This window comes from Emydura macquarii, unplaced genomic scaffold (assembly GCF_026122565.2).
Source record: "Emydura macquarii macquarii isolate MOO-44397 ecotype Brisbane River unplaced genomic scaffold, CSIRO-AGI_Emac_v2 contig_369, whole genome shotgun sequence".
Taxonomy (NCBI): domain Eukaryota; kingdom Metazoa; phylum Chordata; order Testudines; family Chelidae; genus Emydura; species Emydura macquarii.
Genome location: NW_027130506.1, coordinates 14,630,877 through 14,656,756, shown reverse-complemented (window position 1 = coordinate 14,656,756; position 25,880 = coordinate 14,630,877). Strand labels below are relative to the sequence as shown.

At 42.4% G+C, this 25,880-nt stretch overlaps 1 protein-coding gene across 1 annotated transcript in view; it reads left to right on the top strand.

The window, feature by feature from the left end:
- FAM135B (family with sequence similarity 135 member B) overlaps nucleotides 1-25,880 on the top strand; it is a 248,784-nt gene that overhangs the window by 142,701 nt on the left and 80,203 nt on the right. The window contains exons 4-7 of the mRNA XM_067531743.1: nucleotides 1,474-1,613; nucleotides 8,066-8,136; nucleotides 9,726-9,899; nucleotides 22,875-23,001. Of these exons, the coding sequence (XP_067387844.1) occupies nucleotides 1,474-1,613; nucleotides 8,066-8,136; nucleotides 9,726-9,899; nucleotides 22,875-23,001 (512 nt within the window). The remainder of the gene's footprint in view (nucleotides 1-1,473; nucleotides 1,614-8,065; nucleotides 8,137-9,725; nucleotides 9,900-22,874; nucleotides 23,002-25,880) is intronic.

Sequence of the window (25,880 nt, the reverse complement as noted above, 5' to 3'; positions counted from 1 at the left end):
ACTTAAACTCTTGCTTAACTCTATTCCTGTTCACAACAGCACACAGTTAAATGCTTTCCAGAATAGGGATGAAAGACTTAGGTTTTTCGGTTCTGCCTCTCTTTTCATGAGTGCAACTTCTGCACCTTTTAAGTAGACTCACTCTAAAGCCAGGAGAGTTGTTGAATTAGACTGTAAATTCTTTGGAGCAATGACCATCTTCTTGTTCTGTGTTTGTACAGTGCCTAGCACAATGGGGTCCTGGCCCATGATTGGGCCTTCTAGGTGCTCTGCTAATACTAATAATTATTATTAATAATAATATAACAATTAATACATAATATATATATAATTTATTAATAATAATAATATAATATTCCAGGAGTGGGCAATCAGGGTGGCTGCCCTGGGCACCGACATTCAGGGGTGCCAAATTCCTGGGAGATTTTTGTCTGTTTTTCTTTGACAGGTGTTTTTTATTTCTTTTGCTTGTGCTTTTTGGTGTGGCTGGGGAGGGGGCATTGAAAATGTTTTCTACCCTAGGTCCTGTGCTCAAGAATCATGTTTTGAAAATGCAGGTTGTCCCAGAATTCAAGTATGGCTCTGGGCAGAGCCAGATGGAAGGAAGCTTTGCCAGAGATGTTGTTGCACTTAGGTGATAGAAGTGTCATTATTGGAGGATACAGTCAAACAAGTATGGTACAGCCTTGAAAGTCTCTGAACACCAGAGACTCCTTAGATCAGTAACCTGGGCGTGCTGGCACTGCGGACTGTGAAGTCTGTTTGTTACGGGTCCCTCTCTGTGTCTGGACGTCAGTCTGTTATAGCTCTAGAGAGCATCTTACCTCAAACTGTAGCAACTCATGCTTTTAGCTCCAGCGGTTCCTGATGTGTCACCCCAGATGGCAGCTGTCCTGTGCTCAGGGTCCCAAGGATTCTCCAAAAGTGTTGGTGGTTTGGAAAAGTTCAGACATCTTTTCCTTTCATTGAGTTTTTATTTTGTGGTATCATTGCATTTCTATGTTTGAGCCTGGAGCTGAGAAGGGACAGCTGTCCCGGCAGTTCTGTCCCACCCATGGTATTCCATGGAAGTACCTGCTTGCTCAGAAATCCAATCACATTTTACAGATTCCAAGTCATTTGGATAGGGTTCTGTTGAGTGGCATAAGTATCCTAAACCTCTCAGGACCCCTATGGGTCATATCCATCATTAAAATCAATGTCAGTGAAACCAGTGATGTCCCAAGGTCAGTGAACCCCTTTGAAAAGCAGCCTGTCTACTGCAGCTTAATGTTTCCTTTAGATGCCTCAGAAGGGGAGCATTATCCTGCGACAGCATTCTGCTCCATTAACATTAATTATTAGGAATGCGAGTGTGTGTAATTACAAATGCAGATACAATGGGCCTCATTAATCCTGGAAGCTGAAATGTTAGCTAGAAAACGATCTTGTTGCAAAAATCCAAAAGCGATGCTCTGTCTGTATTTTGTGCAGGTGACACTAGCCTCACTTCAGCCTGCGTTCATGAGAACAACGTGCACAGTAGAATATTTCAGATCTTATACAGGAACGAAGAGATTGTTATCAACGAATCGATGAACTTCAGGGTCCACTTACTCCTAGATGGCGAGAGGGTGAGTTTTCATTGGATGTGAATAAAACAGTAAATGTTCTGTTACGGAGCACAGGCTGCATCCAGATGTCAGACGTTCAACTGAATTCTAGAACCAAGTTGAAATTGTGTCCTGAAATGAAAGAGGAGCAGATTCAGAGTTCTGGATTTGGCTCATTTTAACCTACATATAGCTTTAAAAACCAGTTATAGTTTAAGGTCTGTTTTAGTTAAATTTACTGGAAAAGCCGAATTTAAGATCATTTGAGTTGTTTCCTCTCCCCTAGTTTCACCATGTGATTGATCGCCTATGCTCTCTCCGAAAATGCTCTCTTTCCTTTCCAGTTTCATGTATGTTATATGAGAAATGAACAATCAGGAACTCTGCAGAAAGAGGAAAATATCCTCCTTTTGCACATTGAGATTTGATAGAAAACAGTTCTAACAAATTTAGCTTCAAAATTAATTTACCCTTAGGATGCAAAATCTGCAATTATTCAGCTTCTCTCCCACTTCCACTGAGCTAAGTGGCTTCATGTTGACAGCTACATTAGCATTCGGGACAGTTGCTCACCCCAAACATGAAAACGATGCCTCACACCAGCTCAAACTTGTCTCTGTGCCTGGCATGTTGTGTGGAGCCTGGCTTAGATAATAAGCTCCTAAGGGATAGGACAGGGCCCTGATTTGCCACTGACATGCTGGCTTTACGCAGATACCAACTCCGTGGTCTTCACTGGAAGCACACCAGAGCAATTCAGGAGTAAATTAAAGGAGAACCAGACACCATCTCGGTGTATATATTTACACATCACCGGATATACTGTTGACACTGAAAATTATAAGTAATAATAACTTTGCAACTCAGAAACTTTGGTGCTTTTCATTCCTTTGCTTGACAGCTTGTTTATCACATGCTAGAGTTGTCCTGCCAGCCTTCCAGAGACCAAGTAGCACCTACCTTTGCAAGCAGCAGTGGAAGGTGCTACTCTGCATGAGTAAGGGTGGAAGAGTCATGGGGGCATCGAGCTGATAAATGACCAATAAAGTTAGTTCGAAAGTCAGACTGGGCGACTTGGCTGCTTGAATAACCTCCTCTGTGCATTTTGGCTGTTGCAGCTTGATTGATAAAATATTCCAGTAAATGAGCTGTGTGCACTACCACATGGTGCTTTAGTGATTCCCTCTAGAGGACAGTGTACTCAATGCAAAAACACAGTAATATTGGGTGGATTTTGGTTAGATTCTCTTCTTGTGATCTGTCTGTATAATCCAAGAGAAGCTTAAATGTCCTTTGCAAATAAAGATATGGAAATAACTCTGTAGTGCAGCAATATGTTGAGGATTTTCCCCAATTATCAGGCTTGGACGGGCAATGAGCACACCAGTCACCATATAAACATGTCTCATTAAAACACTGTAGCGTTATGGCAGCTGGCTCTGCTGCCTTCTAATGTCCCAGAATGCACCATTCTTTGATTTTAGAGGAAACTATGGTGCCAGGTGGAGCCAGCAGGGTTCCAAAGGAGCCTAATTTATTTTCTCATGGTTTTCAGTTTCTTTTTATTATAATAATTAATAATTCATATACTTAATAAATAAAAGCCGGTTCCAGGCTCATCAGTAAATGGTGATAGAACAGAATGATCCATCACACCCCAGAATGCTAGAGTAGAGCCACCTGACAAGAATCTGGGATTCCTTAGCCAATTTTTAGCAGTTTCTGTTCTCTCAGCCTGCTTATTCAGAGCCTGCAGAACTAATTGCTCAAATCAGCCACAGAGAAATAACATTTCCTTCAGCTTACTTTGATTTATTTATTTTTTTATTTGTAAGCTGCCTCTGAAAGGTGTCTTCCAGAAGAGAATATACACCTACGTGTTTATATCGAATTCCAGAGCATCTGTGCTCCAATAACACTTAAGGGCTGGAGCTAAAGATCATAGATGTGGCTGGAAAGACTTTCATTGATATCACTGAGCTGTGGCCCATAGGCCCCAAGACCCAGATTTGTGAAGGTATGTAGGTATTGCAGTGCTCAGCTTTGCAATTTAGGAGATTTAATTTAACTAAGTCAGGAAAATAACTCTCAAGTCATCAGGGTGGCAGAGCCCTGTAAATTAGGCTCTCCCTGTTTCAGGTCTCTTTGCTAGCTCCAGAACTGCCCAGTCAGGTGTACTAACATCTCATAGTGAGAAGAAGCTCACTTTAATCCTAGCTCTTCCCTGCTGTCTGCCACATTTGCTCCTCCCCCGTCACTTCAGTGCCGACCCTCATGCGTGGGCGCTGGGACAAGATTGGGCTGGTGTAGGGAAAGGCTCCACTAGAACTCCTTGAGCCTGATTCTGACCTCATTTACACTGGAGAAGGAATTTAATCTAAAGTCTGTTGATGTCAAAGGTCACTTTGGTCAATGGGAAAATATTGGTATAGAACTGGTCGGGACTTTTCTGTTGGAATGAATGCAGAGTCTGCAGAATTGAAGTTTCCCAGGGGACTATTTTGAGTTTGCTGAACATTTTCAATTTTTACACTGGAAAATTGAAATGAAATATTTCATTTCCGATCAAATTTAACCCTAATCAGAATATTGTGGATTTTATGAACTAACTCAAAATATTTAGTTTTGAATCAGTTCAACACTAAAACATGAAAAATGCATTTCCCTAAAAGCGCATAACTTATGGGAGTTGTAGTTTGTGTTTTCATTCTCTCCTGTGGACCGGGCTGCCTAGGGGACTACATCTTCCCATAATGAAAGGTGGAGGTCCCTATGGTGTGTGGTGCAGCATGGGAGTCACATGACTCTGGGTGCATTTGGTAATGTACCACTAGGGGAAAATGCAGTTTAATATTGAGCTGATTTGAAACAGTTGAATTAATTGAAACAAAACATTTCAATTTTGGGAATGTCAAAATGTTTCATTTTAACATGACCAAACTGAACGTTTGTGGAATTTCCATTCTACAAAAAAATTTGAAATTTCAACTTTTTATCCCAAAATGGAGCAAAAACAAATGTTGAAATATTGCAATTTCCCACGGGATGGAAATTGCAAACTTTGCTCAGCCCTATATTGGTGTACAACTAATGAGAGATCAGAACCAGGTTCCTTGTCTAATGATAATGCAGATCCGCTAGAAGAAACTATTTTATTTTTGTCCTTCATTGGTTGGATTTGTAAATATTAAGACTATTGAGAGATCAAAGTACTGTTTAAAAACCTCTGGACCCTTCACAGGTGTCTAGCAGAAACTCTGCATACCATAAAATAGCTTAGCTTGTCCAACTGAAGACTGTTCTATTTGGAAACCTTTTCTGGAGTGTGTCTCAATGCAGTTTTTCAGACATTTCAAGTGTTAAGTAGATTTGTGCTAAACTTGACATCTTTTGTCCATGAGTTACTGATGCAAAAGGTCAGATACCCGAGCATACTATATAGTCTGTAAATATAATATGGGAATTGGTATATTGGCCCCAATAGTGCTAAACATTTAACCAGTCTCTTAGTTAAGGACAGTGTAATTTCATACAGGAGGCTGGAAAATTAATAGTGGAAATTTTAAGGCTCCTTAGCTGTTCAGGCTACAGAACGGTCACAGCAGTTTTTTTCCCTATAAAGAGTCAGGTGGAACTCTGGCAATATTGCAAGTATAAATATAAAGGAACATGGAGAGGGAATCAAAACTACAGTTAATCTATGATTGCATAATGTCACTTTCAGTATATTCAGCCACTAGATGTCTCTGTGTACTGTGCAGAATTCCAAGCAGGGTATGTTCCCTGGCAAACAAAGGAGACAAAGCTGGAACTCAAACTGTGTAGAAGCTGTTTGTATCTATAACTGTGGCTATTTTCTTTAGTAAATGACTTCTCTTTAAGTAGGACAGTCATGAAACTATGCTGGTTCTTATACCAAACCCACTACCCTGCTATCCAAACAAAGGTGGGATTGGAACTATGTTTTTACATGATTACTCCAACCCTTAATCCATGATTCTGTGCAGTACTGAGCATCCTAAATTTCCATTGAATGGAGAGCTCTCAGCATCTCACAGATGTTTCTTCAGAGACTAACAGGATTGGGCTCTTCATGTACATGTATATGGGGATAAAAAACACGCAGCTTCCCAGGTCATCTGACTCAGGCTCAGGAGGTTTGGGGTCCAGGCTGAAAAACTGTGCAGACGTTAAGGCTCAAGTTGGTGGGTCCCAGCTCAGGGTCCCAGATCTTGGGCTCTAGCCTGAGCCTGAATGTTTACACAGCTATTTTTCTGCCTGGAGCCCCCATCACTGCAAGCCTGAATCAGCTGACTAAGGCCAGCTGTGGGTTTTTTATGCCTGTGTAGATGTACCTGTGGTATTTATGTATGTGTAGATGTATGCCTGTGGATGAGCCTTGATCTGTCTCAGGCACAGCCCATGGATTGAATCCCTAGTTTAAATGCAGCCTGTAATTCCAAGAGATTTGCTATATAATAATAATTTATTTTGCATCCTGCAGTGACTGTGATTTGAGTTTTGGTGACAGCAATACCTTTTAAAAAAAAAGTCTTGTTTTGATAAAAATGTTCGCAGGTGTTTCAAGACAAATATTCAATATTCAGAGGTTGGAATTTCCTCATCTCAGGTCCCACCCTGAGCTATCATGCCCTGCACTGCAAAATAACAGATTATTTTGGGAAGGTTTAAGTACCTTTACTTTACTTTACCTTCTTAAATTCTAAATTATCTCCCCTCCACACACACATACAAAGATGCACACACAAAAAGATGTTGTTTCACCTTTACAAGAGGTAGTTAAAGTACATGTTCTACAAGACATCATGTGATTCATACATATCTGCCCAGGTTTGGTGCCTTTGAAATGTCTTTAGTGGGCTCCTGATGTCAGGCCTTTTGCTGCAATGTGCTGAATACCTGATGTAGAGAATCTATTACACACAGTTGAACAGTTCCTTTTCTATCCAGTAGAGGACAGTGCACACTTACCAGTACCACCACCTTCAATTTCTATCCCACAGTGCTGTGTAGCATTGCTATGGTCTGTTGAACAGTCATTGTGTTGTACATGAAAAGCGGCTGCATTTACATAATAGAAGAACTGATTTCTGCTTGTATTTCCATTAACTAAAAATAAATGCAAGACATCGTTATAAACTCTGCTAAAGTTGCATGGCTAGTTGTGAAAAGTGAAACAGACAATTGTTAGAGAATGAGATTCTGCTTCCATTCTTTAGCATGTATTTCTATTGGCTATAAGTGCCTTTCATTTTGTCAAACTATATAGTGCATGGCTAGATCCATTCTTTCCAAGGTTAATTTAAATTAACTGGCAGCTCACCTTCTTTTCTTTTTCATAAAATCAAATTAAAATTCTTTGATTAACAATAAAATATGGGGAAAAGTTTCCTAACGGTGAAATCTCTTAGACCTGAGTGTCAAACACTCAATTTGCAGGCCAGATCTGGCCCATTTGATGCATTTATTTGACCTACGTGGTACATCCAGATTCTGCTGAATCAAAGCTTTCCATAAAAAGTTTTGCCTCTTATGTTTTGCAACTAAAATCTTCCAAACCTAAGCCAATTACAAACCGATAAAGTGCTTTCTTCCTGAGTTTGCAGAGAGCCTGTAACAAAGGCTCTGAGAGGTATGAACTCCCTTTTAATCTCATTGCTGTGTTAATTATAAAGCCTGATATTTTAAATGTTAGAATTAACTGTTTGTAGCATTGTTGTAGCCATGTTGGTCCCAGGATATTAGAGACACAAGGTGGGTGAGGACCATTTCTGTTTGTGAAAGAGACAAGCTTTTGAGTTTACAGTCTGTAACCCACTAACCATCCTTTATCCTATGACTGCAGAGTCTTGAATGGTCCCTTGCAACATGTGTAGAATCATAGAAGATTAGGGTTGGAAGGGACCTCAGGAGCTCATCTAGTCCAGCCCCCTGCTCAAAGCAGGACCAACCCCAACTAAATCATCCCAGCCAGGGCTTTGTCAAGCCACACCTTAAACACCTCTAAGGATGGAGATTCCACCACCTCCCTAGGTAACCCATTCCAGTGCTGCATCACCCTCCTTGTAGAAAAGTTTTTCCTAATATCCAACCTAGACCTCCCCCACTTCAACTTGTAAACCTAGAACTCCCTCACTTCAACTTTATGATATAGATTCCTTCTGCATTCTAAAGCGCATTCAGCGACGGTTTTCCTCTGTGCATGCCATCACATCTTAGTCTCATTCCAGAGCAAAGTTATATTTGTACATCGAAAGCCAGGCAGTAGCTCTGAATCCTGCTGTCGCTGACTCATTATATTGCCCAGATGTTTTATGTATGCACTTCAGCTGCTTTCTCACGCTGCTCCTGCATTTCTTTGTACTCTTTTTGTCAGACAAAAATACCGCTTTACACTTGGGTTTTGTGTGAGCTGGTTTACACAAGTAACTCTACCCTTCTGTCCTTTGCAGGTGGAAGATGCATTAAGTGAAGCAGATTTTCAGCTCAAGTTGGACCTGCACTTTACTGACAGCGAACAACAGTAAGTGCAGTTCTTCAGCTATGCTGATGTCGCAGGGACTCTCTTTCTGTAGGTAGCGTGAATTCAGTGAAAGTTAAAGGGTTTTTTGTTTTTTTTTCGGAAACTGGGGAGCTCTGATTTGGTTTCCTTCTCCCTTGCAGAGGTGCCTGTCCATTCCTCTTCCTCCCTCTCTCCCCCACCAAGGACATTTTTCTCACCCTTCCCCTTGCAGCGAGAGGTTTTCTATTTTGAAGGTGGAATTTTCAGAGGTGCTTAGCACTTCTCTAGCTCTGCTGCCATGCAAGTCAACAGTTTCCCCATTGACTCAGTGGGATCAGGGGCTGCAATTTGGGAAAGCATCCCATTTCAGGACGTGCTTCAATGCTGTCCTGGAGAAGGATGGACTGAAGCAGACATCTCGTGCTTTTCTGAGTCAGGGCCAAAGCTAGGCCAATGCAGAGCACTGCTGGAAAATCTCACCCTCTGTGTATAAGGGTTCAGGGCCTGATCCTACGCCACTGAAGTCAATGAGAGTTTTGCCATTAACTTCAATGGGAAGAGGATCAGTCCATTATACGGGAGCTTTGAATTACTCCGAGTTCACCGCTCTTGCCGAAGCACACGTGAAACTGTGCAGAAAGGAGCCTCTCCAGACCCACTGAGGTCATTGAAAAGGCTTCCAGTGACTTCATTCAGTAGGAGTTAGATGAGGTCCAGAGGGAGCCCCTTGGAGTTGGGCTTCACACCTAACGTGGCCCCAAGTCCCCTTATACACTGCCCCACAAGGCACCTTATAGCGGAGCTCAGTGTGCAATTTCCATTTAGCTTCTATGGTGTAGATGACTCGAGAGAAGCTGTGTTATCACAGGCTGGGGGGGGGCAGCACTTTAACCGGGTGCTGTCAGGGTGGGGTGAGCGCCTGGATGAAAAAAAGCATGGCAGCAATGGGTAAAATGAACAGAAATCTATCAGAAATAATCTAGTGCCTTTATTTCATTTTACTGTTGTTGTCATCTGAACAATCATTCACAATCCCTTTTTTAATTAAAAGTTTCAATCATGGTATTTTGATAGGGACAATAACACAAGTCGCAGTGAAACAACTTTGTTCATCCACAGATGCTCCAGGCGGTTTTTGAAACCCTCCACTAACAGGTCTACTCTTTAGCTATTGCCCTTCCTCTGTGGCAAACAGACTGTCTGGTGCTACAGATCCAGATTAGTGCTAAATTCTGGGTAATGACATTTGAATTAGCAAGGCAACCTGCTACCTGCACTTCTTCCCTGCTACCCCAAGTTTTCCCTAGGTGTGAGTGTGGGATACAGGAGGGAAATTGCTGCATGTCTGGCAGATGCAGGATGGAGCTCCTGCATTCTGTCACATGTATTTTACTGCATAGTAGTAATATTTACATCCCCCCTATTTACAAGTGCAATTAAGAGATTAATTGCAATTAAGCAGCAGCTGTGTAAATGTTCCTGTAGCTGAGACTGTCACCATTAAGCGATAAAAATTCAACCCATGTGGTCACCCAGGCTGCTGCCTTTAATGCCATCGTCGATTGCGACAACTTAAGATTTCACTAACCCTTGTAAACCTCTCCTTTCAGACTGAGAGACATTCCAGCGATCCCCGTGATAAGCAGCCGCACTCTGGGTCTTCACTTCCACCCGAGAAGAGGCTTGCACCACCATGTTCCTGTCATGTTTGACTATTTCCACCTGTCAGTGATATCTGTCACGGTGCATGCCTCACTGGTAGCATTACACCAGCCGCTGATCAGGTAAAGAGCAGAGAAATAGCAATTGTGATACATTTCTTACCAGAACTGATCTGATAGTAGCAGCGCTTGCTTTAGAGAGGAAGAATGGCTTTGTGCTTCTGGCCCTGTCTTGGGTTTCAGGAGGTCTGAATTCAAATCTTGGTTCCGACACAGATCCTGAGTGTCCTTGGGCAAATCATTTCATCTCTCTGTGCCCCAGTTCCCTCTAAAATAGGGATAGTAGCATAGCCCTATCTGACAGGGATGTTTTGAGGATAAATATATTAAAGATTTTGATACTACAGAGATGGGGGCAAGATAAATTCCTTAGGTGGATAGATCTAAGTTATTGTCATTTCTCCCTAGGCTGAGATACAGCTGTTGGTGTACATTGAGATACAGCAGTTGGTGTAACTGTTGGTGTACATTGACTTTTTAATGCAAACTGTATGTGAACGTAGTTCTCTCACCTGATAGTTTTGCTAACATCCTTGTGCCCCATTATGTTGCTCTGTAAATGGGCAGAACAATAATAGCTTTGAGTGGTGGGGAGTAGGAAGGAAATGTCTGTCTTCTCCTGTGATAATTTTCAAGATTTTGAGAAATTTTCTCATGCTGAGACAGGATGAAAATTTGAGATTTCAAATTTTCATGAACTGACAAATCTATATATATTGGTTTGGGTTCAATAAAATGTTTTGTTTTGATTTTGTCCTTATTTTACTATAAGTTAAATTTCAGTTTAAAAAGGTTAATTTATTAAATCTCAAAACACAAAGTTTTTTGTTTTGGAAAGTGTTGTAATGTGACATTTAAACAATTTCTAAACTTTTTTTGTTTGCTGGGAAAGTCTTCAAAGTTGACCCTGCCCCACAAATGGTTTCAGTTTTCATGAATTGACATTATCAGCAAAAATAACCAACCAAACAAAAAACCACACCCTGTTTTGTCAAAAAATTGCCAGCCAGCTCGAGTTATTAGGTTTCATTATTGTTTATAAAGTGTTTTGTCATCCTCTAAGGAAAGGGGCTACAGAAGTGTAAGGTATTATTACTATGAGACATAAACAGTATGATAGGCAACTGATCTATAGCTGTGTTACTTTAATTGCTTTTAAAAAGTGATTTTGTAGACGTATGTCAGGAAAAGAGTGTTTTGATTTTATGCAGTGGAATGGACATTTTTGACAATACAATATATGGTCTCATTTGGTTAAGTCGATAATAATGATAATTTTAAAGTGCAATATTGTGGATTAATCTACCTCTTGCTAAATATCCAGAAACCTCAGAATTAATATATCATAAATTCACTAAACATAAAACAGGGAAAAATAAATAACATAAAAGCAACTTGTGTGCCAGGCATCCTCAAACAAAATCAGACTATTAAAACCCAGTGTTCTTTTTTCACAGTTCAGAGCCTATGTGTGTAGGCAGGTTTATCTTTGCAATTTTCACTGGGATCACAAAAATAAAGGTTTTAATTGTAAGAGTTTTGATCTAATAATAGGACCCTATTTTTGCATAATCTCAGTAATATTCTAATAATAAATTATCTCTCTTGTCACAGTATATTAAGCTAAAAGCAAAGCAATTAATTTGCATAATACAATAAAAATCCATGTGTGGTAGCCTTTGGTGTTTCTTCTTATTTTAGTATGCTATCAATCTTAAATTGTTTTAACGTAGATTAATAGATTCTAAGGCTGGAAGGGACTGTTGAGATCCTCTAGTCTGACCTATGTAGGACAGGACAGAGAACTTCCCCAAAACAATTCCTAGAGCATCTCTTTTAGAAAATCTTGCTTCAAAAATTATCAGGGATGGAGAATCCACCACAACCCTGGGTAAATTGTTCCAGTGGTGATTTACTCTTACAGTTAACAATTTACATCTTATTTCCTGCCTTAATTTTCTAGCTTCAACTTTCAGCCTTTGTGTCATATTAGACTTTCTCTGCTAGATTGAAGACCCCATTCTTAAATATTTTCCCCCGTGTAGACACTTATAGATTATAATCAAGTCACCCCTTAACCTTCTCTTTGTTAGATTCAAGGAGCTCGATCTACTTAGTTTATCACAATAAGGCATATTTTCTAATGCTTTAATCATTCTCGTGGCTCTTCTCTGAACCCACTCCAGTTTATCAGCATCCTTATTGAATTGTGGGCACCAGAACTGGACACAGTATTCCAGCAATGGTCACACCAGTGCCAAATACAGAGGTAAAAAAACTTCTCTTTTTGTATTCAAGATTTCCCTATTATTTATCCCAGTATCACATTAGCTCTTTTGGCCACGATGTCACCTGGTAGCTCAGGTTCACCTGGCTATCCACCACAACGCCAAAATCTTTTAGAGTCACTGCTTCCCAGGCTGGAGTCCCTCATCCTGAAAGTGTGGCCTACATTCTCTGTTCCAGGATGGATTCATTTATATTTAGCTGTATTAAAACTCATATTTATTGTTTTGCACCCAGTTACCATGCAATCTAGATTGTTCTAAATCGTTGACCTGTCCTCTTCAGTGGATGTATGGCTATGTCTCCACTACAAACCTTACAGCGGTATAGCTGTACCGCTACTACAACACCGCTGTGTAAGGTCTCCCATGTAGACCCACTCTATGTTGATGGGAGAGAGCTCGCCCACCGGCATAATTAAACCACCCACAACGAGCGACGGTAACTATGTCAGTGGCAGAGTGTCTCCTGCCCGCATAGCCCTGTCCACACTGGCACTTTTGTCAGTGAAACTGATGTCGGCCAGGGTTGTGGTTTTTTCACACCCCTGACTGACCAAAGTTTTACTGACAAAAGTACTAGTGTAGACAAAGCCTGTGTATGTGTTTTCATTACATATTGTTTGTCTGTTGAATAATGAAAATTCTCACTCTTCCAGTCTTGCTTTGTGCAGTCCAACCTCATCCCCATTTATCCACAATATATTAATATAAAATATCAGCTCATACTTTCTTTCCAGACTTGGCTGTTACTATGGTTCCTCCCTCAGGACTGCTCTGCCCACACCCTAAAGCTTCTCCACCAAAGAGCTATCCAAATCTCACTTACAGGTAGCATTTCCCTATTTAAATGTATCAGTGAGTCAACAGAACTTACTTACTCTTTTCTAAAAGGGATCACTGTGTGTTAAAAAGATAGGATATTTAAGATAAACACGGCCAGCATATTACCTCTGCTATTATCTCTCATCACTATGGTAAGCGTAGACAGAGATTGCCCAAGATCAGAATCTCAGATACATGGTCAGCCAAAGTGGTTTTAAGTATAACTGCTTAAAATACAGTTAGCAGCTCAGGTTTGACACAGTGAATGGCTGACTTATCAGTTACTTGATACTCTGAAATTCCAACTGTTACTGAGAGTGCGTGGGATTGAATTTTTTGGCATCGCTAGCATTTGTTTTTAGCTTCAAGTTTTAGGATTCAGCATTTCTGATGTAAATAAATGTCAGCAATAAAGATGCAGTAACCCCAGGGTTTATGAGCAATGGAAGAAAATTTGGGTCTGGAATCTAGGACAGTGGAGAGGCCCAGCATGATCCTGTGTGGCCTTAAACCAGCTCCCCACTTGAATCTCTCAAGCTAAGCAGAGGTTTCCCTTTGAAGTGTCACTGCAGAAAGAGGGCTAGAGGGGTGCTTCAAAGAGAAGCTAGCACTTCTCCCCAGCTGCGGCACTCAGCCATGCTAAAGACAGAGTTGAGCTGCTTTTCACTCCTCTTTTGTCTTTAGGGGACTGAGCCAGGAGCTGGTTAAAGTCTCCCGATTCAACGTGAAAATTAGCACGACTGGTTTAAGGCCACCCCAGGAAATGGGAGAGTGGAACAGCAGAGAGAGGGCCTAGTACTTCTGATTTAGCTATAAGAAGAATCACAGTACTATAGGAATATAGTGCCAAAGGGATTTGGGTACATCGCCCCAGCCTATGGCGTGTCTCGGCTCCCATTCCTGCTTCCTGCAGCAGCCAAACACTTCCCGCCAGTGACAATACCTGCCACACCACCCCTCTCAAACTGAAGGGGCTTCAAACTCCATTCCCACAGTTCCAGAACCCTTCAGCTCCTCTAGTCATTGGTGCATTGCAGTGGCATGCTGGCAGTTCTGAATCCTTTCTCCAACTGCAATTGCAGGAGCAGCATGAAGAAAGTAAGGTGACTGGGGGGAATGGAAAGCAGGATTTAAATGGCATGTTCCCAAACACTGCAGAAATCACAGTTCATTATAGAACGCAAGGGGGCATGCTTCTAGGGACCTGATTCTTCAGCAGTCCCACAACAGATATAAGATAATTCCATCTGGGAAGGGAAATGGGTATTGTTTTGCTGATGGGGATTAAACGTGTTGGGACAGCAACATAGAACTTTTGAAATGTGCACACTCTTGTAGGGAAACTAAGAGCAGGAGACTAAACCTGCTTTAGTGGATGAGAACATCCTTTGTACTGCTCTTTCTAAGCAGGAGGAAGCACATGCCGTTGCTTATAACACAACTACAACATGCAAATAGCCTCTGACATGAGTGTCTGAACTGTTGATTGTCAAATCCTTTGCTAAGTGCACGAGGAGGCCAGATCCTCTACCTTCAACTTATGGTTGACTTGCCTCCTAGTGAAAGTTCATCCAGTAACATCAAATGATTTCTATTTGAAAACTTCGAGGAGCTCTCTAGATATCTGAGAGTCGTGATTCCTTATCGGATTACCATTGTCCATAGAAACAGTAATAGTAAAAGCTGTGCAGCCTTTGACACGGTGCAGAATCCATCCCAGGGGCTGGCAGCACGATCTTCAGTCTTCTATTTAGCAGTTCCAGGAATCCACTTGAAAACATTTGTAACCCAATTAAAACAAACAAGCAAGCAGAGCATTTAAACGAATCTAAATATTCACTGAGAACCTTCGCTGAATGCAGCTGGCAATAGTGTTCTCTTTTTGTTTGTATTATAGAGGAGATTTTTTTCCTCATTCAACAGCACCACTGCCCACGCACACACAAGCACCCATACAGGCCTCTTAAAATAACAGTAATACGAGAAATCTTGTAGCCCCTGGTCAGGCAAAACTCCCAGTGCCTTCAGTGGGAGCTTTGTCCATGTCAGAACAGACAGGCTGTTAGGGTTTCACCCAGTTAATACTTAGCATTTGGCAAGTGCCGTCTTTTACTTCTTCAGAGCATTCTATAGTAACTAACACTTATTCCCAATGCCATCTGAGACAGGTAAAGAGCATATATATAGGGGGAGTGACTTATCCAAGGCCATGCTCTGCCTTGGGCAGAAGAGGAAAAAGAACTGAAGAGGTGAGATCTTCAAAAGTGTTCAGCATTAACCTAACTCTGACCTGCTAAAGCAACCCTAAGGGTACAACTACACTGACGGCGGCAAAGTCGGCACCGTCAGATCGACCTATCTGGATCAACTGAGCAGTCAGTGAAGACCCGCTCAATCGATCCAGAAGTCGACGCAGTAAAACCACCTCCTCAAGTAACGTAGCGCTGTGTCAACGGGAACGCGGTTCCCGTCGGCACAGTGCAGTGAAGATGCCGCGGAGAAGGGAAGCACAGCAGTTGACGGGAGTTACACAAGCTACTCTGTGTAGCATGCGTAACTCCCATCGACTGCCGCCAAATTACCAGGTAAGTGTAGACTAGGCCTAAAACTCAGTTTCTTCAGAAGGAGCAACACAGAGCTTTTTTTTTAAATCCTACCCCAAATTCTTTATTCCCAGTCGAATCCTTATTCCTCCAAAGCACTTTGTTACCTTATGCATCATGAATCTTGGCAGAAAAGTGACTGGATAATTTTCTACTATTCTGAGTGTTAATGGGTACTCACTCAGTGGAAGTTGCTACAAATATAAGCCTGGGTAGCAGAGTCAGTGAGCTGGTGATTTATTTCTCTCTTTATATTTTATTTATATTTTTAAAATTAATTGTATTTAAAGAGAACGCAGAATGTTTGCAGTGAAGAGCCACTGATGCCTCATAGAAAATATTGACAAACATTCATTTTAGACAAAATGTTGTCAATATGGTATATCTTCCTTCCAGGGTTATTTGCATGAAAACAAGAATTTTCTGGCTTTGAGGATCATTTCTTCCTGCTGGTTGTTCCTTACCTGAAATCTGAATCTTTTGGTATAGCAACCTCCAGAGCTACCAGTTGGGGTGTCATATAAGAAAATATTCTGACTAGTTGTGTGCAAGCTTTCATTTAAAAAAAACAACACTGAACTTGTCTAGCTTTCAGATTTTATTGCAGATCCAAAACTTGGTCCGACTTGTCAAAAAGTTATCCAAGGTTTAGAGTTACTTTGGAGAATGCAAGCCAAATTTCAACCCATGATTCTCATCAAGTTCCAGGGAAGGATTTGTGGTTTCATTAAAATATATGTAAGAATGAGACTTGTCACTCGTATCCAAGGATTTCAAAGCACTTTACAACCATTAATTACTTTAGCCTTGCTCCACCTCTCTGAGGATTTACAGGTGTGGCAGTGTCAGAGTTATGCTCTCATACTTCCCTCACAAGTAAATATCAGATTGAATACTTAACATGTGCCGGTATGTTCAACACTCACATTGCTGGAGGTTGGAATTAAGGTTGTCTGTTATACTGCGAGGAAAATTAATGTGATGCGTATAATGTTTCCTCATCTGTTGGAGGCAGAAGGAAGTTCCTGATGAAGATGCAGAGTGAGTCTATCCATGGAAATGTGCTGTGTGGGAGTTAAGGTTTGATTAAGAGGTGTCTCACAACTTTGGATTTCCTTATCTTTAAGGGTTTGCATTGGAGGCATGTCACAATTAACCATCTGTAATCCTTTTTTAACGGTAGAGTTTGTGTACTGAATGTATTATTATTATCCACTTGTCACCGTTAAGGAAACAGGCACGGTGATTAAATGATTTGTCCATAGACCTGGCTGGCCAAATTTCCTGTCCTCCATTTAGGGGAGTCCTTAACCATGAGGAAGTCCTCTTGGTGTTATGATAATTTTAGTGACTAGGGCCAAAATTCACATATAGCATCTGCATGTGTTCAGTTCTGATTTTCAAAGCGAATGGCAGCAGGTGCAAACTGGAGCTGGTTTGGGATTTCCCCCTGGAATGATTTTCTGATGAAAACTACACTTTCCTCAAAATCAAAAGTTCTGAGGAACAGTCTCATCAAAATATGACGTTTCTGGTTGGGTCAACTGAACATTGATCTGTATCTGCCTGAGCTGTAGTAATTTTGATGCCTCGAGCCTCTATTCTCTGTTAAAGACTAAACTGTCAGGCCAGATTAAATCTCCCATGAATGACCATGGTCTCTCCTCTGCACAACTGCTGTGATGCATCATGGGAGTTCCATGACCACAGTGCATCATGGGAGTTGTAGTTTGGCTGGTGAGCCCAACCCATAGCAAATGGGGGCATTTGGGCACCCAAATTACAATTCCCATGAGTCATCGCAACAGCTCAGGCAGACACAGGTCAATGGTGAACTGAGAAGAAATGAAATGTTCAGTTCAATGAAATGACATGAACTTTCAAATTGAATGTTTTTTTGTAACTTTTTGTTCGGTTTAAAAAAAACCCCTAAAACAAACAAAATATTTCACTTTTTGTCCTGTTTTGGGGCAAAGCCTAGTGTTGAATTGTAAGAATGTCCTGAGGATGGAAATTCTGCTTATCAATCAGTCCTAATAAACAGGAAAAACAGTTAAACCTGTAAACAACAAAGATTCAAGCAACTTTTGTAGTAATAACATTTAAAGAATTAAAGAAAAATACAAAAAAGAAACTGCATAATAGCTAACAGGAATTGTCTCCAAATAAGATGTTCTTCAGAGGCATCAGTGGGACTTCAACTAAAAAGTTTGAAAAGTGTTGAAGTTTCCCTCAGAAAACGAGCTACATTGTGGCTGGTTTCCCAAAAGTTTTTTTGTTTTACAGTACCATCCCAAATCTATTTCCACAAGACCAGTGCAATCAAATCCCTTCTCTGCTGTGAAAACAAAAGATAAATAAATAACTGGCATTAAAAACTGCTTTTCTCTCCCTTAAAGCCTTTGAGAGTTTGATAATATTCAAGTGAAGGTTATTTAGTATTTGGGAACCATTTGTTTAGGCTTCTGATACAGTAACGGTAGTTATATGTTTTTGTGTGCTTCAGCCTTTTCAACAGACCAGAGCATACTGTGTTGTCCATTGTCCTGTCATTCTGAACAATGTTTGTCCCTTCATTCTTTGGAGATGCCTTTTTTTAGCTCGCATTTTGGATGTGATAAATACATTGAAGTGCTGCCTGCTGCTTAGCCTCCAAAAATCTGATGGAAGCACATCAGTTAAAACACATGAACAGAAGGCCAGCCATGAGGAAATGTAGTCCAAGGTTTCCTTCCACCTTCTTACGGTGTGTCCTTATGGCAACATATCAAAGCCTGAGGAGATGTAATAAACATCATTGCAGCTCCAGCGAGAGAGAGAATGGACTTCTGGTTAAAACGCTGAACGCTGGGTTCAGTGCCTGGGTCTGCCACCGACGTCTTGTCTGATCTTAGGCTTGTCACCTAATCTCTGTGTGCCTCAGATTCTCATCTCTGTAAGGCCTGATCTAAACTACATATTTAGGTCGACGTAGTCCACCATGCGTCAACCTAGTTGTTCATGTATCCACATTTAAAATGTGTCTCCCACCAATTTGACTGCCCCATTACAGCAACGCAGTAACACCATCTCCCCACGTGGCATTGCTGCAAATTCATCCACTCTGCCCTGCACATTGCCAAGAGTCACCGTCCTGTGTAGCACGAGTCGTTGAATGGTCCTGCACGCTTGCATGACAATGGCTGCCACAGTGGATTTTCAAAGTCCAGAATGATTTCCCACAGTGCAGTCACCATTCGCTTCTCCACTCTCTGTGCTGCTCTCATTTTGATGTCCTGCCCTGGACGGCTGAGGTGAGCTCAACGCACAGATCCAGGAATGTGCCCTTGCATAGCTGAAAATTCTGCAGCCACTGCTCATCATCCCAAACTTTCATTACGATGCAATCCCACCAGTCAGTGCTGGTTCCTTGGGCCTAGCAGTGGTGTTCCACCATCTGTAGGTGGTCTGTGAATGCCATCAACAGCCTTGAATTGGTTCTCACTATGTCCCACAGCAACCTGTCCTCCAAGAAATTGCCATGTTCCACACGGATTCAGTTCTTATGGCGCCGCAAATACAGGAGGATCATGTGTCCTGAGTTTGCAATGCTTATAACAATAGCGCAGAGATGTGCTGGCTCCAGGCTTCTGTCAGAGATGGCAAGGAGTGCCAGGTTCATGGGATTTTTTAAAAAGGCACAAAAATTATGGCATTACGACATTATAGGCTGGAGGCAGTTGCACACTGGGAAGAAGACTCCTGACTCCCAGTCACTCCTGCGTGACTCGATTCTGCCCCACCAAGCATCGCCAAAACTTCCCAAATGGCAGTGCACTGGATGGTGGCAGGTTGAACACTGGGATCCCTACCCCTGGTGCATTGCACAGCAACACAAGCACTGACTGAAGGTCCTATGTATGCACCCACACAAGCGATACACTAACTGTAGTGGCTTTAGGCTGGCCGTAACTTGTATCGACCAAGATTTGTAGTGTAGACATGGCCTAAGATGCGAGGAATGTACTCAGGGTGGCTATCCCCTCCCGCTGTTTGTGCTGCCATGGCTATTCTTCAATTTTTAATGTGTTAACCCCACCACAGCTAAGGCAGATATGTCTCCTCAAGTTGGTATTTACACCTCCATCTCAAAGCGTGGATGTATCCTCACTGTATTTCTACAGTATTTAGCACTCTTAGAGGTGCAATACAAAACTGCACGGTGCAGGAGAAAGAGAGGCAAAGCCGGCTGCACACCGCTTTTGTGCACCTCTGATCAATCACAGAATCATAGAATATTAAACCAACTAAATCATCCCAGCCAGGACTTCATCAAGCCAGGGCTTAAAGACCTCTAAGGATGGAGATTCCACCACCTCCCTAGGTAACCCATTCCAGTGCTTCACCACCCTCCTAGTGAAAAACTTTTTCCTAATATTCAACCTAGACCTCCCTCATTGCAATGTGAGACCATTACTCTCAGTCTGTCATCTGCCACCACTGAGAACAGCCTAGCTCCTTCCTCCTTGGAGCCTCCCTTCAGGTAATTGAAGGCCACTATCAAATCCCCCTCACTCTTCTCTTCTGCAGACTAAGCAAGCCCAGTTCCCTCAGCCTTTCCCCAGAAGTCATGTGCTCCAGTCCCCTAATCATTTTTGTTGCCCTCTGCTGGAATCTCTCCAATTTGTCCACATTCTTCCCATAGTGTTGGGAGCCCAAAATTAGACACAATACTCCAAATGTGGCCTCACCAATGCCAAGCAGAGGGGAATAATAATTTCCCTCAATCTGCTGGCAGTACATCTACTAATGCAGCCCAATTTGCCGTTAATTTTCTTGGCAATAAGGGCACACAGTTGACTCATAGCCAGCTTCTTGTCCACTGTAACCCCCAGGTCCTTTTCTGCTGAACTGCTGCATATCCAGTCGGTCCCCAGTTTATAGCAGTGTATGGGATTCTTCCATCCTAAGTGGAGGACTCTGCACCTGTCCTTGTTGAACATCCTCAGGTTTCTTTTGGCCCAATCCTCCAATTTGTTTCTGTATTCTATCCCTACCCTCCAGCATATCTACCACTCTCCCCAGCTTAGTGTCACCTGCAAACTTGCTGAGGGTGCAATCCACCCCATCCTCCATATCATTAATGAAGATGTTGAGAAAAACTGACCCCTGGTTCTGAGCTGCTCTGGATTCCAAAATGACCCCCGGGGTCATTTGTGATTACAGCTGCCCAAGACAAACTGCCTGTGGGTGGGAGCACCAACCATTATCACTCTCGTACATAAAATGGTAGCCCCATCCTCTTCAAAGCCACCCCTAGCACTATCTGTACACTGGGATTAATGGGTCAGCCTGCGACTGCCTTTCACAGAGCCCGTGCTGGGGGAATGTTCCCTCCAACAGTTCTGAGGCGTTCACAGCGGGATGAAGCCACCCCCCCAAGATGTTCATATTCCTGTGAAAAAAACATAGTGCATCAGTGACCAGGACATGGGCAGTTGGGCCTAGTGGTTAGAGCAGGAGTAGGATGCCAGAGTCAAAAGTTGTGAATTTTGCACCCAGGGTCAGAACCAGGTTACCTGGAGTGAGACAAAGCAGGAGCAAGACAGGGAACAACAAGTGCAGGAGCTATTGCAGCCGTGGGCAAATGCTTTGAGCAGCTGCTGAACTGCTGCTGCTGGGCTTAAGAGCCGGTCTTCTGACTCTTCCAGCCAATGAGGCGGGGTAGCCAGTTAGACAGCCTGCCACAGACCAGCTGGGCTCATTAGGGTACCCTGGGGTCCGGCTTGGCTGTAGCCCTTTTTGCTGACACAGTGAAATAACAAAATCACTGGGAAGAAGGCGAACAGTAAACGTGGACTAGGCTTTTTATTGTGCAAGGAAGAACCACAAATGAAGCTGGATGAGTGGGTAACTGAAGCGATTGCCAACTAGCTATGGAGCCCCTCACATTACAGCTTTTTAACTCCAGGCCGTGTCAGCAGTAGTGAAAGACGTTACCTTCTGAAGGTCTTCAGGAGCAAACCCAATGTTACTCTTCAAATTCCTAATTTATTTTCCTCGCTTCATTGTTGCAGTGGGGTTTTAGCTGCTCTCCTTGTTTCTCTTGGGACATCCTATGGGTGTCCCTGCTAGGGCTGTGGAAGAAGAGAAGAAGACACTGTCCTCCTAAGAAGCCATTGCAGGTCCTATGTTGAGCCCAGTGAATGCTCAGAAAGGACGTTGGAAATGCTGCATGAAATACTCAGATGGGATTAATAACACATATTTTATGTACTTCACTATCTAGTGAGATGCTGGGCCTTGAAATTTAAGTAGCTTCCTGATAAAATAGGGCATAACCATATTGGATAACCACTTCAGTCTGTTCAAAGATGTGTGGTTTGACTAATCTAATGGTGTTCATGGTTTGGTTTGGTTTTTTCTTTGTGACTCAGTTATTTCCATTCCATCTTTGTCCACCCATTTACAAAAAAATATATATATTCAAGGCCTTGACATTCGTATTTAAGACCCTGCTGTTAAGATCATTCGGTTTGTGACTAAACTGAATATAGTGACAGACTGGAAAAGCAGTTGATCTATCAAAATATATGTAAACACAGAAAAACATAATTAGTAGTTATTCTTAACTTTTAACAATGTACACTTGCATTTCAAACACTTGGTTCTTCTAACATGACTTGACTTCTTATCCACAAGGAATGGCGCTAATTACCATTTCAGTATTTGTAACATGTCCTTAAAGGTTGATTTTGGGTCATTTCAGCCTGCTTGTTCTTAACCCTTTCTGGCCCAGTGTCACAAGGCTGTACATGCTTGACCTGATTTCTCTCTCTAACCCTACCTACAACCTGCCATCTATTTCTGATCTATCTCTAAGCACCTGAGAAAGTGGCCTGAGTTTTTAAAGTGCTGAGCACTCAACAGCTCATATTCCCATGAACAGGAGCCATTGAGTGACCCAAACTTGAAGAACAGGCCCCTTTCTTAGATGCCCTAACCAATTTAGGAACTAACTTTTGACTACCATTTTTTAAATCTAGAGCCTCGTCACTTCATTTTCGCCACTGGAGATGCCAATACTGGCTATTTTCAGTCCCCATGGAATTTTTTCCCCTTTGTGAGATGTGTGGCGTTGGCTTCTTGTATCAGTTTAAAATAAAGCCTACGACTTTTTAATTTGTCTGTACACCCTTCTTATTTCATGCTATTGCATTATGAGCTGTTGGTTCAGTTTCTAATATCTGCAATAAATTCTGCCTGGTGGGTAGCGGGGACGGAAACTGGCTCTACAGTAACTCTGATTTTTACTAAATCTCTCCTCATGTTGTTTCTCCTTTTAGCTTTGCTCGTCCAGGGAAAGGGTTGTGGCTTGGTAAAGGCAGCCTGGAGACAGGACCTGACCAGTCCAGTATGTCATTAGAGAATCTAGTATTTGGAGCCGGCTACTGCAAACCGACTTCATCAGAGGTAAGGGCAGGCGGGCAACATTGGAACGGTTACATTTTGATGTGCAGTCCGGGCAATAGATTGAGACTTGGATTATATGCTGATGCAGGGAAGTGTGAAGGAGTAAGAACCCCTCCAATGGTCCTATGTGGGATACCCTGACCATGGGTCCGGGTGTGCAGTTTGCACCCTGGAGCAGGAGGGCCAGGGGTGTTAGAGAATGAGCCGAATCTTGCCCCACGCTCTACACTCGTGTTTTCCAGTTTAGCTGAGCCACCAATGACAGCACTGTGAATTGCTGTGAGTAAAAGCCGGAAGCAAATTACGTTCCCCTTCCGAAGGATGGAGGAAACCGGGGAGAAATTATGCCTCAGAGCATTGTCCGAGTCACCATGCCTCCTGGGTTAGTGCACCTTACGCACGTCCCCTTGTTCAAAGCAGTGCCTAGAGTCACAATCTATCCCTCTGACAACCTTTATGCTAGTGACAAAGCTCCTTGTTTTATTTGTGACCTATAAAAAGCGTCGGAATAGCAGGGTTGTTATGTTCTAGACAGCGACCTACCAAGTGCTAAAGTAAGAACCTTCACTCATTCTCCATCATGAGCCTGTTATTTTGGCACTGTCTTCTGTACTGCATGTCACCAGCGTGTCACAAGCTGAACAGCCAGCACTGTATGCTGTGCCAGCCTTCTGTCAGGGGATCAGACGCGCTCTTCCTTAGCTTTGGAAGCTACTTAGGGCACTTGTTCTTGATCCGTGCAATTATTTTCCATTAACACGGAGGGCCAGTATGCAGAAGCTAGCCCTCAAGGGACAGTAATGAATAGTCCCCTTGGATTAGTGTAAATAATACAACGAAGAAGCAGTGGAGGAGTCCTGTTCTGCAGACGGACCCCCTGCCAGGTGCAGTGCTTGCTGCTACCCATTGATCTGCGTGGGCGTTGGCACACTTAGGGCGTGAAGAAAAATGGAGTAAAAATGCAGGTAAAGGTTTATTATTTGGCTCTCTATTTCTATTGTTGGATTTACGGGTCCAGATCCTTGGCTAATGGAAATGGGTGTAGCTTTAAATCCGGTGTGGTGTCCATTTACTCCAGCTGAGGATCTGGCCCTGTGTTAGCTCTCCACACAGAACAGTGCAGATACTATCTGCTTTATGCTGGACTTCTGTCTCGCAAGCTCTTCTCAGACTGTCTGGCCATGAATGCTAATACTGCTTTACTGTGACAAATGCACTGCTGCAATCGGTAGAAATGTTGTCATTGACATCAATGGGAGTAAGATAGGGCTTATCCCAAATAATCCCAGAGCTCTTTGACAACTACACATACAAGTCTCTGCGTTGGGCCTTGTCTACAGAGTCTGTGAGATACACTTCATCGAGATTAGCTATCTCAATGCACTCCTTGACCTTTTTCACACTGTAGACTACATCTACCTTGATGCAGCTAGTCGAGGTGCACATAAGGCAGCAAACCTCGATGTATTTTCCTAGTGTAGACAAATCCTTGCAGGGCATGGGAATGGGGTGGGAGAGAAGATTTTGGCCAGTTATTTTCTGTTTGCAAAAAATGCTATGGAATATTTAAACCTCATGCAGTGCAGATGGGAACTCGGTCACACCTGAGAGCCCCTCATGCACTAACATTACATGGAACTCAGAAGAATGAGGAGCTCAGTCGGCTCTAATGGGGTCTGACACTACGGGTCAGATTTTCAGAGATGATCATCACCCAAAGTGTCCTGAAAGTGAATGCTGCTACAACTCAGCCGTCCCTCCCAAGCATCTGTTGAGCATTAGATCGATCATTCTTAAATTGACACATCAAGCCCAGATTTTATGGCATTTCATTATTTTACATTCACACACATTGTTTAATTATTTTCTGTAAAAACGTGGATAGACCAAAATCTTTAGAGAAGACTGATGTCTAACTCTCCGGCAAGGCCCCAAAATAGCATTATAAATGTTCCCGGTGACTATATCGGCTTGGATTTGTTTTTGTCTTTTTAAAAAAAAATTACCAGTTGCTGCCTTCATTTGAAAAGAAGGCTGGTTTCAATCATCACTCCCTCTTGCTGCTTTTTCTGCTAATGTTCCACTCATGAGAAGCTGAAGTGCTGCTGCTAGCGAGAGACGCTTAACGTTCTGCAGTCTGAGCTTCTGAATTGTCAACCTGGAGAGTAATTAAATGTCAGCAGCAGATTGTACATGTTCAATTTCCCCGGCTCTCTTCAAGTGACCTCAGAACCCCACTGACAGTTCCATCATCTCCCAGCCTAGTATAACAATAATAATTCACACTGTGATTAAAACCAGGATGATGTCCTATTATTCCCTCCACTTTCTTCCAAATCATATGTCCAGGCTATCAGGGTTTTTACTATTTTCTGAGGAGTCAGGGGAAAAGCACACAGTTATACCATATTTTGGTGCAGCAAAAGTTGCCATTACTTTTCTTCTCCGTAGATCTTTTATTTCAAGCTTACCACTCCTCTGAGCTCATGTAATATTGAGCTACTAGAGGGACCATTGTAATTCTAGGTTACATCTACCCGCGTAGCTGGGAGTGTAATGCCCTGCTTGAATACACCTACAATAGCTCTCATCGAGTTACTGCGTTAAAAATTAGCTGTAACACAGACAGAGGCGAGTGGCAGATGAGCTATCTGCCTCGAGCACAAACCCTCCCAGACCCAATGAGTATGTGCTCATGCCACCACTCGCTGCTGCCTGTGCGAATGTGGCTATGCTACTATTTTGAGCACATTAGCTGAATGAGAGCTAACGCAAGCATGTCTTCTTGAGGTGGGAATCACACCCCTACCTCCAAATGTAGATGCAGTCTTCGAATGAGTAGTATGCTTAACTGCCAGCTAATGTGAGGGAGAATATCT